The 13,369-nt window shown below is 47.0% G+C and overlaps 1 protein-coding gene across 1 annotated transcript in view; it reads left to right on the top strand.

Annotated features, from left to right (window-relative positions):
• Window positions 1–13,369, top strand: part of LOC149327341 (solute carrier family 13 member 2-like) — a 56,916-nt gene that overhangs the window by 5,716 nt on the left and 37,831 nt on the right. Inside the window, exons 5-6 of the mRNA XM_089564849.1 lie at window positions 7,184–7,305; window positions 8,120–8,319. Of these exons, the coding sequence (XP_089420975.1) occupies window positions 7,184–7,305; window positions 8,120–8,319 (322 nt within the window). The remainder of the gene's footprint in view (window positions 1–7,183; window positions 7,306–8,119; window positions 8,320–13,369) is intronic.

Here is a 13,369-nt window from a genome sequence, read left to right as displayed (position 1 = left end):
CTTCTGTCTGACGCAATCATGGCAGCCTGACTTAAATGCGCCATTTAGCCCGCTACTTGGACCACCGACGACTGGAAAAGTATAATACTTTCCGACGAACCCACCTTCACAACCCGCTGGGTCAAAACCAACGAGTGTGGCGGCCTCTCAATGCTGGCAAGACACCCTTTACGTGCTGCAAGTGGAGTCGAGTGACCACACTGCTGTCAGTGTGTGCGGAGCTCTTTCCCAAAATGCAGTTGGTGTCTTGCACAGTACTGAAGCACGCCTGACATCGGTAAGGTATTGTGACATTCTGCATTATGTCACGGTTACTTACGCTTTGAACGGCCCTTTTCCTGATGGAGATGTAGTTTTCCAATACGATCTGCCACCTGTCCACAAAGCAAAGGTTGTTGAGGAGCTCCTAAACGAGCGAAGAGTGCGGTGCCACCACTGGGTGCCCCAAGGAGCACACCTCAAAATTATTGAGAATATATGCGGAAGAATGAAAGTCAGGCTCTGCAAAATAGGAGCCCAAAGGAGCAGACCAAGATTATTGAGAGTATATGTGGAAGAATGAAAGTCCGGCTCTTCAAAACAGGAGCCCAAAGGAGCAGACCACGACATTATTGAGAATATATGCGGAAGAATGAAAGTCCGGCTCTGCAAAAGAGGAGCCCAAAGGAGCAGACCTCGACATTATTGGGAATATCTGCGGAAGAATGAAAGTCCGGCTCTACAAAAGAGGAGCCCAAAGGAGCAGACCTCAACATTGTTGAGGATATATGCGGAAGAATGAAAGTCAGGCTCTGCAAAACAGGAGCCCAAAGGAGCAGACCTCAACATTGTTGAGGATATATGCGGAAGAATGAAAGTCCGGCTCTGCAAAAGAGGAGCCCAAAGGAGCAGACCTCGACATTATTGGGAATATATGCGGAGGAATGAAAGTTAGGCTCTGCAAAATAGGAGCCCAAAGGAGCAGACCAAGATTATTGAGAATATATGTGGAAGAATGAAAGTCCGGCTCTGCAAAACAGGAGCCCAAAGGAGCAGACCACGACATTATTGAGAATATATGCGGAAGAATGAAAGTCCGGCTCTGCAAAAGAGGAGTCCAAAGGAGCAGACCTCAACATTGTTGAGGATATATGCGGAAGAATGAAAGTCAGGCTCTGCAAAAGAGGATTCGAACGTTCATCCGCTTATGAGATATGGAGCGCGGTAGAAGAACAATGGATGCGCCTCAAAAATAAAGGAATTTCAACGAGCATTTGTTCGCGTCGCTTCCGTCGAGGATGCAGAAAGTCATCGCCGTCCAAGGGACCATGACCCGCTCGTAATGAGTGACGACCGCTTTTTTCGTTTTCCTTTCTTGGCGCTTATATTTTCGTACTTTTTGATTTCCTTTCATTTTGGAAATGCAACTGTCAAAGTCCATATTTTGTTGCATTATATTTGCTTTCTTACTTTATATATGCGCTGTCGTTGCAATAATTTCTTTTAATCTTGTGTATTTATCTTCAATTCGTAACCTTTTTTTTACACACAATTCATGCTCTCCCTGATGCCTTTCATGTTGCTTTAATGCAGCTGGTATGCATTCTTCCCATTGCATTCTGTATTTTCAATTAAACTTTGCACAAATTGGCACGAGACGGGAGAAAGAGACGCGCACACATACACGAGCACAAACTTGCCACTGCATTCTCAGAAACAATACACCGCCTTAAGAAGCAAGAGGGGCGCAAGCGTACAAAATCCAGTGCAACACGTGTGGGAAAAAACAGCGAGCTCATGGGTACAGCAAATATTGCATCAGTGATAGGCACGAGCAGTCATACCAGAACTCAGCGGAAATTCCCAGAAACCAGGTACAACAAAAGCGGTTTATCTATCGCGAAGAAAATGAAGTTCTTTTTTGAAAAGGGCTACCGATGCCTCACTCACGTAGCCTTCCGTAATAGATATGTGGAGGGTGCCAGCCTATCGGAAGCTCTCCCGATAACAACCGTAGAATGGAAGAGGGAAGCGCACTGCTGTTTCTTCTTATTCCTGTCAATGGAGTGTTTGCATTTCAGGCAATGCAATGACATGTTCGAGCGGCCATTTTAGCCCAGGGAATTGACATGCTCTCTGAGCCTGTCGTTTAGACAGCGCCCTGTTTGGCCTATGTACACAGACTCACAGCTGAATGCAACCTTATACACCACACCAACAGTGCAGGGCACAAACTGAGTTTGTAGTTTGATGACATATTTTTGCTACTTTGCTCTTTTACCTTGGCTGCTGCTGGTCATGTCGCACAGGCGGGACAGTTTCAAGGGCGCTGTAGAAACATCATCAACCCCGAACTTATTAGCCACCCTTTTGACATTGTGCGATAGCTTGTGCACATTTGGTAGGACTTGAAAATTTATTTTTCTCTCGCCAGCGCGGGGTGAGGAACATCGACGGCCCTCTCAAACCTTCGAAATTGTTTAAGCAATGACTCCGCCACAGCACCTATTACCGTAGTAGGAAATCTGGCTCGCTCCAAACTTTCAACCTGGTCGTCAAAACTCGATTGTACTCTGTGCGTCCACGACTTCGAAAGGGTTGATCTTAGATAAGGAGACCCAATGCCAAGTTTTACTATCTTAGAATGAGATGAGTCAAATGGCAACAAAGCTTTCCTCGAACGCGGCACATAAGCCCAACAAAGGTGTGTGTCATTACTAAAAAACAGTTTTAGATCAAAACATAGTCGGCAGTTGGCCTGTGATAGTTCAAGGTTAAAATTCAAATTCTTGGAGCAAGCAAAAAACTTCACCAAGACTCAGTCAGCAACCGAAGGAATATCACTGTTCATATCTTGGTGTAGAAGGACTAGAAATCGTCAACGAATCTAAAAATATCAACAATGCTTTCGTTGTCAAGATCAGCCTTCAAGTCTCGGTCAAATTTAGCCAAAAATATCTCGCACAAAATATGCGCGGCACAAGAACGCATACATAACCCGCGTTTCAGAACATAGCCCCCATTCTCAAAACTGACTACCATCGAATTCAAGTAGGCTCAATAACTCTAAAAAGCCAGCCACAGAAACTCCACATGAGTTTTGAAAAGCCACTGCGCCAGCTACTTCTACGGAATTACGGACGGCCAAGAAAAGTTCCCCGTGCGGCACCGAATAACACAATTCCTCAATGTCCACCGAAGACCCACAGTTAAATCTTCCAGTGTCCTCTTGAAGTGCTCTTACCAGAGTATCGGAAATGTCTAGCTTTGAAAGGAACAACAAGCAAAAGCGTGCTCAGGTGACCCTGAAAGAATTTGCTGGCCAGTTCCTGCCAGAAGTCTCTCCGTGATAATGACCCTGAATTGGTTGGGGAGTTTGTGTGTTTTCTCCCTCCCGTCTTATGTTAATCAGAGTAAAGTTTTCCTGAATATGTCGTTACACCAACAGGCCGAGCGTTCTGCTCTACTAAGTTATATATCTACATTTACTTTGGCGAGAGCTTGAATTGAGTGTTAGTTTGCTTTGTATTTCCATGAAGAAATATTACAGTCGTCGTTGTTCTATCTATAATTTGTTTCACTGCGAAAGAGAGGCTGCTTGTCGCCATCTCAGACTGTACTTCAAAACTTCTGTCGCAAAACATCAAACATAACAAAAAAGTGACTCAGCTTTTGTTTTCACTCAAATGTCGAAAATATGTTTTAAGGTGAAAACCTTATGCGCTCCTTTAGCAACGCCAGCCGTCGGCCAAGGACAGTGGTCCCGATAAATTGGCATGATCTCATCGAGAGTCACGTGGTCGCTGTGGTCCTGTAGATTGTCACTGCAGTATATACATGTGACTACTACCTGTCCACCTTAATCGACCCCTCATTCCCCAAATATCCACTTCTTATTTCATCTCAGGCTTTCGCATTCACAGCACGAATCTGTATTAATGTCATCCATAACTTTCTTCATTCGAGCTTAATTCGTCCCTCAGAGATCACACGACTTTTAGGACACCCTGTGAAGTACCATAGTTGAGGATACGTGCACATGCGCTTGCTTGACGTATCGAAGAAAATTATTTCCTGGTACTGCGGTGCATGATCTGACTGGGGACCAGTGTATTCTGGTAATGGAGACAGAGATCGGTGACATCCGGCTTTGGGCACCTCGGTGGTAGTGCACTATGAAATTCTGGAACCACTTAACGGATCTTAAGAGGGCATTTTGGTAGCGGTGCTCTGAAGCAATTGCTCACTGGTGAAATTTATGAGGAGGACGACATGCACTGTCGGAGGAGTTGCGGTAAATGAGCAAAGTAGGCTGCTACAGCCATATGCGAAATGCTCCTACCGAGCACGGCAGCGGTCGAAGTTAAAACGTGTCGCACAGTAGGAGTACCGCTGTGCTAACACTTTGTTGAAAACACCGCATGGCGACGTCGGAGGCTAAAGTGCTCCGTCCGTGCTGAAGTCATGTCTAAAGCAGTAACACAGCCCTTCTTGCTGCTGTATCATCTTGCAGTTTCTTCTTCGGCGAAAACAAAATGAACAAGAAAAAAATGCCAGCAATGTCTTTCAGATAAACGGGGCCGAGGGGTTCCAGTGCTGTTGCTGGAACAGCCAAACTCTCTCTCTCGATAACTCGGAAGCACCTCATGATCGGCGCCACTGTGCAACTTTGCAGCGCGCATGGCCACGCACTCGCGTGGTGTAGTCATACTGAGCGCGATAGTACGTCTTCACGGCATTAAGGGGATGTAAGTTGTTTGACAGCGGAACCAGTTACAAACCCGTCAAAGTGGCAGTTTAGTCCTTGAGAGTTTTCATTAGAATTTTAACATAGAAAAGTCAAGGGCCTGGCTGGCAAAAGCTTGTAGCTTTTGGAAAGCCGGGAGGTACCCGACGGCAGTTGGGATCGAACCCGGCACTTTCCGAACGCGATGCAGGCACTCAAAGCCACTGCTTCTCAGTACAAGGACTACAACCGCTATGAGTCAAGAAGAACGGCTTCGCTCTGAGCACTCAAAATGCGAAGCAAAAGGCACCGCATTTGCGGCAACGCCAGTTGCGCTGCTGCCCTGTTATTTCGACGAGGTTTCCCCTTTAACGCTGTAATAGCATGGCACGAAAATGCGGAGTTACCACAACTGGCGTGTGGACTGAACGCAAGGAGTTCTGTTTTATTCAATTTTATCGCGTATCAAAATTCTGCTTTCTGTAAAAATGGTTTATTTGGTGTCTCGGCACGTTGATCTAAAAGCTCCGTTTGAATGCTCCCCTTTAGCGTCTTTTGAAAAACATAAGCTAGGAACACACGGTTCACCGCATTACGACCACTCACCTGCAGTCGCGCATGTCTTGAGTCATAAATAGTGCTTGCCTAAACATCTATGATCTGCTATTCCGGTGATGATCAATGGAATCCACCATCTTAGGCTTTCAAAGTGTTACTGTCACTCCGTGAGGGCAATGCGTAAACTGGAAACTTTCCTTTCAGCTTTGCTCGACCCGCAACAACCCGTTCAATTTGTTTAGAGGGACGAATTTCGTGCACTGATAGGCCTGCACCCGTAGTCCTGAAGAAGGCTCCAACGCAGTTCTGTATGAAAGGAAAACTGAAACAGTCACGGCAGCGAACACGTCTCACACATCTGCACCTTGCATCGTGTTTGAGGGTGCCAATAAAGGTAGTGCAAGAAACGTACTAAAGGCGGCCGTACTGTTTCGGCATGAGCTTGAAATTAACATCGAGGCCTGGGCCAGAAGCTCTGTAAGCGGGTAAGCCCATCAGCGTTTGAAACCTGCCAGAATGTAGATGAATGCAGGATCTTCGTAGTAGACTAGTGAGAGCGTTTCTAGAAAAAGAACTGAAAACTTGTTTGTCTATTTCAAATACTACAGCTCATTCGCCACGTCTCATCGGTGTAGTTTTTTTCCTGCTAGCACTTATAGTAGTCGTTCCCCGTATTTGGGCGTTGTGGATTTCTCTATTTGTACGTGTGTATGATTGTATGTTTGTCTGAAGCCGGTTTTGTGGCAGCTGCTCACCTGCCCACCGGGTGGTAGGCAACCTGCCCATCGTGATTGGCTGGGGAAGAGCAACCTGGGTCGCCACCAATCCAAGCAACCTATGTTCCACCGATGGCAAGACCTGCTACAGCACCTGCATTTTGCCACTCCGCTGCATTTTGCATTTTGCACCTACATTTTGCTCACCTGCCCACGATGCTTCCCAAGGTTTAGCGGTTGGTAACCAGGCGAAGGAGAGCCTTGAGTGCTAATTAGGCGGAACTGCCCTAAGCGCACTGAGCTAAGCGGAATGAGCAACAGCGGTTAGGAGGAGAACGTGATTCGAATGATGCTTGCACAGTCACTAAACGAAAGTTGGGGTGGTAATAGGTGGTAGCCTGGTACCACCTAGTAGGTCGCAGCTCCAACCGACAACTGATGCCACGCTAGCTCACATATCCGCATCTGGCCTAATTGCCCAAATCGACTGATTTGTTTTTCTTCAGAAAGGCATGGTTAAAGCAGCAGTATTTGTTCTTTTCATTTGCAAAGTTTCGAATCCGTTTTCGCCACAGTGTCTCGCGGCAGCGACGTCTGGTGCACGGAGGCTGCGTCATACTTCTATCGTAAGGCACACACCCGCAATGCCGGTGTTATTTTGCATAAGGTAAACCTATTTATCAGTACTTTGTGCCTTTCTGGACCTTTTTGCTTCCTCTTGTGTAAAAATGTAAAAACTTTTAATTGGTCTTGTCTCATTATCCTATTACTTTTTATCCCCACCCGCAGTGTGCGTTAAGCTTAGCCGAAATGGTGTTTACCTAAAGCATCGCCTTGATTCATGACTGGGCCCATTCGCAGTCACTCACTTCGGCCTTGACACATACAGAGGCCAGAGATAGCGCCGTTATCCTAGGACCATACCGTTTGAAGGTATTACCGGTAAAAATACCAATTTATATCGCTTTCAGTGGGCTGTTGTCTTTTCAATGAATGTGCCCTTTCATTTTAGTTGCCGCCCAAGCATAGATTTGACCTTGGATATGCGCTTCGTTGATGCTTGAGATGCAACGGGGTTCAGAATTGATTTGGAACGGAACGGCACCCTATCGTTACCAGCGAACTGGGTGCAGAAGAGGAAAAAGTGACAGAAACAAAAGCCTCATGCGTACTCAGCGCCCTCTTCTCTCCACTCTGGGTGCAGGGCTGCCGGACGGGCGCAGCGAGACCACGCCCGACATGGCGCGCACCACGCGCACCGAGAGCAACACAGGCAAGTCCGGCCCCGACGGAATTGTGCCGCGGGACGCCTCCGTCGTCACACAGGTACGCCGCGCAGCCCTTACTTTGGGCATATACAGTTCCGGTCAGTTTAAACTGCAACACAAAAATAGGACGCAGTCAGAGTCCACCCCAACGGACACGGCGAGTCCTGCTGAACAAAGTGGATTTTCCGCAAGCGTAAAGAGTAGAGTTACCTGTTGTACGCAGCGCGGTAGAAGCCGTGCTCCTCGACGCATTCGCTCTCTGCAAAGCAGAAGCGTCTGTGGTGTTGCCGCTTGTGTGTTGTAGGTAGATTCAGCATGGTTTTACAAGGCCACGTAAACACGTTCTAAGGTGCTTGGGGCAGCGGTAAGCGAAATTATTGACCTTGAATTTTTTGCTAAAATCACACTACGCGAGAATTCTTACTTGCTTCACGCTACTTCTTAAAGAATTCCACAGTGCTTAAAGCTGCTGTGGACCTGATACTGGGCTGTAGCGCTGTCTGAACAGTGTCATCTGAAGATTGCCGTCTGGTCTCTCAGTTCTGCATGGACGGTTTGCACTGTAGGGACCGCCAGTGCTCGCGAAACAGCTGTAACAGAAGTGGTTTAATACGTCGCTCACTTACTTCATCACTGCGGAACTTAGGTTCACCATGTTCGTTGCGTTCCAACTATGTTTAGCCCTGCTTTCTGCGCTGAAAAAAGAGTAGAAATCGACGGATAGCTGACTTGTCTAGGAGTGTCCTGCAGCGACTATCCTGCAACATTAAATACGCTTCCAGAATTTCGCATCAGTTTCCCTGGAATAAATTCTTAACCGGGCAAACCGCTATGCCTGGGCGGACTCGCCCTCATAAATGACCGCATCGCAGGCATCCGGCGCCACCATTTCGGTTGCTGGCGCCGCCCCGTCACCCGCACCGTCGCCCGTGCATCGCCGTGGCGCTGACGAGCCGGCAAGCTCGCTCTACGTGACGGCCGAGGACACCACGCTGGGAGAGGGCCAGCGCAGTGCCTTCCGACAGCGCATGCGCGACTGCTCCCTGGTGCCCGAGGGTAACCTGCACATCCTGTGAGTGCGGAAATGGAGGCGCGCATACTGTAAGCTTCGAAATGAACATGTGGACATCGATGGTGGGCAAATCACATGGGGAGCTTAAAATAAAAAGACGTAGCATGAAAAAAAAACCTTGCATGACATCCAAAGCAAGATTGAAGAAAGTGGTGGGGAAAGGATGGAGGAGAGGACTCGATATTTACGGGAGCGTGATTGACACAATTGTCCATGGCATTAATGATGACGCATTTGTCATCAGTTTGAATCAATTTCTGAAATGAATGGAACGTTTATTTGTCAGCACAGCGCACAGTTCGCAATGAATGTAACATGTAGCCTATATACGAGAAGCACAGGGAAGCAAGACCATTGCACATTTAGGCGAGGTCTTCAGGTAAGCTTCGTTCGGACGACGATGTCTATTTTGTGGACTGGGGGCGATGTAGACGCTTAAGAGCGCCAGTCTCATGAAAATTCAAAACCATTTTCTCTGTAACAAAGAGTACAAAAAACGACATCGAAACTGTCATTTGTGGTCGGAATTTGTCATACTAGGCCATGTAAAGATTACTCGGCAGTTGATCCCTTTTCTCTCCCTTGTACGATATACAGCACAACAGGTAATACCACTGCGCTCCAATTCTTCACACCCACAAACGACTCGGCAAGGCGAGATCGGTCAGCGATGACTAAAAAAAAAGTGATAGAAGCAAAAGCCCGAGCAGAAGCTAGGGCGAAACGAAGAAATACCTAGTAGGCAGAAGAGAGTACTTGCAATGCGTTTCTAATCGTGGGTACTCAGAGATTCCTGCGCAGAGTTTTGGCTCGCTGGATTACGATCTCTCAGTAACTAGTGGTAAGGGTTGTATGGACTGAAAGCGAAACACGCAAGGCGAGTTTCATTCGGTGGCAGGAGCTGATGATGCCTGCCACGAGATTACGAGATCGGCAGTCCCAGGGAAGAAACTCGTCATAGGAGTGGCGGGTAACAAAGCCGCCAAGCTCAACCTGTGAGCATGGCAGCAAAATGCGTTCACAGTGTGTGTCCGAGACACATTAGTTTACCAGACAAGTGATATCAAATGCATGCTAAGCAGTATGTGGTTAATAATAATAATAATTGGTTTTCAAGTGTGAACAGTAACCAATCAGGTAAGTCGTCAAACATCCACCCAATAATTCATTGGGGAAAGGAAAACATAACCAATCAACAACCGGGAAAGGACAACAGAGCCAATGAATGATTTTGCAAAGAAGCTAACTTATCTCGAGAAACACTGTACAAATATGTACACTTTACGCCACCAAGATTTTCGAGGATTCTCTCTTCCTCCCGGGAGCTTCGTGAACGTTCTCGCTTTCCAATGGTGCAGGTTATTTCAACCTCTGGTAAAACCAGGTTCGAGGAAAGTCATCTTAATTCTAATCTCTTCATTACCGTCAGTTACAAACTGGCTTCCTGTTTGCAGCTACCGTGGTTAGTTGGTTTTTGAGGAGAGGAAATGGCGCAGTATATGTTAACATATATCGATGGACCCCTGAACAGCGCCGTAAGGGAAGGGAGGAAGGCGGGAGTGAAAGAAGAAGGAGAGGAGAGGGGCTTTAGTTGGGGTCTCCGGAATAAATTCCACCACCTGGGGATCCTTAACGTGCACTGACATCGCACAGCAGACGGGCGCCTTTAGCGTTCCGCCTCCATCGAAACGCGGCCGCCGCGGTCGGGTTCGAATCTGGGTGCTCCGGTTCGGTAGACGAGCGCTGTAACCACTGAGACAATACGGCGGGTGAGTATGTGGTTCCCATTCGTTGTTTGTTGCTGTTCGGTAATGCAAACTTTATAGAACTGCAATCTTAACGTTGTCTTTGGCTAGTCTCACAAGGTTTCGAGGCTCTCGAGTCTGCGAAGCATGCTTTTGACAAGCGCGCTGTTTAATACCGGAGTTATTGCACTGATAATTTCTATGCGACTACCTCAACCCCATGTGAATATATGCGCGTACTTGTCAACATGAACGTGAGAGCTGATTCATGTTATAAATACACGTGAAAAGCATACTACATTTCGGCATTAAAGCTCGGCACAATGCTAGCGTTTTGAGTGACCTCACAGGCTTGCAGTGCATCAAAAACACAGCAGTGAATTATACAGTGGCCTCAGTTTAACCGCCGTCCGTTTAGAAGCCCGTGAAAAGTCATAGGGGTGGGCAGCTGCTTTTGCTAATGAAAAACTTGATGCTAAAGGCAAGCAGAACTTGCTCTGATACTACGGCATCTCCTCTGCGGAAGGCATCACTGTTCCTAATATACGGGGTGTTTCACGTAACTTGAACCAAGGATTTAAAAAAAGAGCTAAACCGCAGCCTACTGAAACCAACGATACATTGTTCGCCATCATGTGGCGCTCCACAGTATCTTTTATTGCGCTTAATTAGTTAATGAACTAAGCTGAATTATGCAAATTTTCAAATATTCATTTTACTGCCAAGACCGTTACGTTAGGTTATAGAGCAGGTTTATAAACAACCGATCCAGTTTATTGTAGCATCGTATCTCCTACGGGGTCCTTTTTCCCGGCATCTAAAGAAAGCCCACAAAACATAAAAAAATACCACGTGACTACGCTCGTGCGCTACCAAATTGCAGCGCTCTCAACGCCGCTTCGAGCAAACGGAGCGTGCCCGCTGACCGTGGCGAAGTCAACGGCCGCCGCACCGCTGCGGAAAGTGCTGACGGACTCTCAAGCCGCTGCAACGAGCGGCGGCCGTAACGGTCTAACGTGAGTCTTGACACAAAAATGAATATTTGAAAATTTGCCTAATTCATCTTAGTTAATTAACTAATTAAGTGTAATAAAAAATATTCTGCGCGGCGACTGAATTTCGATGGAGACGAAATTCTAGAGGCCCGTGTACTGTGCGATGTCGGTGCACGTTAAAGAAGCCCAGGTGGTCGAAATTTTCGGAGCCCTTCACTACGGCGTCCCTCACTGCCTAAGTTCCTTTGGGACGTTAAACCCCATAAACAAGCAAACAAACAAAAATATTCTGAGGAGCGTCACATGATGGCGAACAATGTATCATTGGTTTCAGCAGGCTGCGGTTCACAGCTTTTTTGAAATCCTCGGTTCAAGTTACGTGAAACAGCCCGTATATACGCAGCCATTCCGCCGTACCGCAGCACAGTTTCAATTGTGGATAAATGAAATTCATAAGTAAACGCTGCTTTGTCTTAATCGACTTTCAGAGGCATTTTTGCTGTAAGCATTAAATGCAGAGCGAAAATTTTGTTTGACAGTGAACTGCTTACTAGAAAGTTCCTGATGCTAAGTGCTTAGAAATGCATACCGCGCACAAGGGCATGTAAAAATGCTGCCTCTAGTACAAGCTCTTGAAGAACGTGGTGACAACCTTGCTGAAATGGTGTTATCCCACCAACCATCAAGCTGAACACCAGTTCAGTGTGAATGTTGTCTTCTACCAACTTTCTCTGTACGTCTAGATGCAACCAACTGGTAGTAATGTAGCATCCCCTTAAACTCAACTTATTCAACATACTTAGCTGCTAAAATGCATGCTTCACACGATCCTCGAAGCGATGTTTAAGGAAGATATAGTCTAAAATATTCTTGCGTATGATTAACCTTGTAAGAACGTAAAAGCAAGTGGCGAGTCACACTGGCTTTTTTAGTACTTTTATTCATGTCAATTACCCTACAACATAAATCAGGTCTACCAAAGCCTCAAAGAGCTTGAGTGGCAGCGCCTGGCAGACAGCGCACATTGGCAAAAAAAGGAAAAGAGATGTTGCAAAGAACTTGGCAAAAAAAACAAAAGAAAAAGCTCAACAGCGTGGAGAAACAAATAACAAATATATAACTATTACAACATCAAGAGGGATGACAGTAATTTGAAATTGAGGCAGTAACATATATGAAATAATTACTGGGCAGAAAGCAACGCGGAGATATGCCGCAAAGTTTATTCAGATACAGAAGAATTTAAATGACGCACGATCGCAAGCAAATGGCAGAAGCTGAAACAGGGTTAGAGCGACCAGGCTGCAGAACACTCTAGAACAGCCGTAACCAACACAGAAGATATTCTAGCTCTTTTGAAATGCTTGAAGTTCCCAAGTAGTTCGTGGTATTGCATTCCAAGCATTTACTGATAACGAAACAGTCACCGAAAGATATCCGTGCGAAATCTGCGGTAGAGGCTATACAATATGCAGCGAGGAGCTGCTGCCGCCTTTTGCACTAACGCTTTCAGGCAACGTCGCGGTTGCACCATCAATGCCTCGATGTCTCGCACGACGCCTTCGCTTTGGAAATGGTGCCCCACCTACATGTGCATTCCTGCAAAGAAGCATAAAGCATATGTGGGGATCTGTGTGAAGATTGCAGGTCTTATTTTCAACAAACACAAAAGTACAAACAATAAACGAGGCGGCATTTATCGGAAAGGAAACCAATTTCAATATGAGAGTGAAAAAAGGAAAGGAACAAGAGAGCAAGGCAGGAACGCACGGGAAAAACACACGGGGGAACAGAACAAAGTGCTTACGACAAATGCAGAAAAAAGAAAGTCAAAGAGGAAAGTCACACTACTTGTCTTATTCGAGCAACGAGCGGAGAGGACTGGCTGGGTGTCGGGCAGTCAAGGAGTCTCTTGGCGTTCCAACGTCGATGCAACGCTACCGGAGCGTCAGCGTTCGTGGGCTCCCGGCACGGTTTCCAGGACTGGTATCCCGGAAAAGTCACGTAGGCGCCAGAAGTGGCCTGTGTAGAGCAGCTGACGGATGGACGGAGAAGAGTGGCGCCTGGGCCTGGTGGTTGAGGCTCTCGACGATGGATGTCCAGGTCTGGTGGCCCGGACGTCTGCGGCTAAGGCCCAAGCCCGGAACTCGGGGAGCCAACAGAACTCGTCCACGTCCGTCGCCCACCGCGCTCTTCTCTTCTCTCCCGCGTAATCCTCTTCGACCTGCCCCGCGTTCCCCTCCGCACGCGCTCCTCGTGCTTTGTCTTCTTCTCCTCACGAACGCCGCTGGGTGGCGCTATCTCCTTACA

This window comes from Amblyomma mixtum, chromosome 10 (assembly GCF_055824585.1).
Source record: "Amblyomma mixtum isolate Tamu chromosome 10, ASM5582458v1, whole genome shotgun sequence".
NCBI lineage: Eukaryota > Metazoa > Arthropoda > Arachnida > Ixodida > Ixodidae > Amblyomma > Amblyomma mixtum.
The sequence above is the reverse complement of the archived record's forward strand: the minus strand, read 5'-3'. Positions and strand labels throughout refer to the sequence as shown.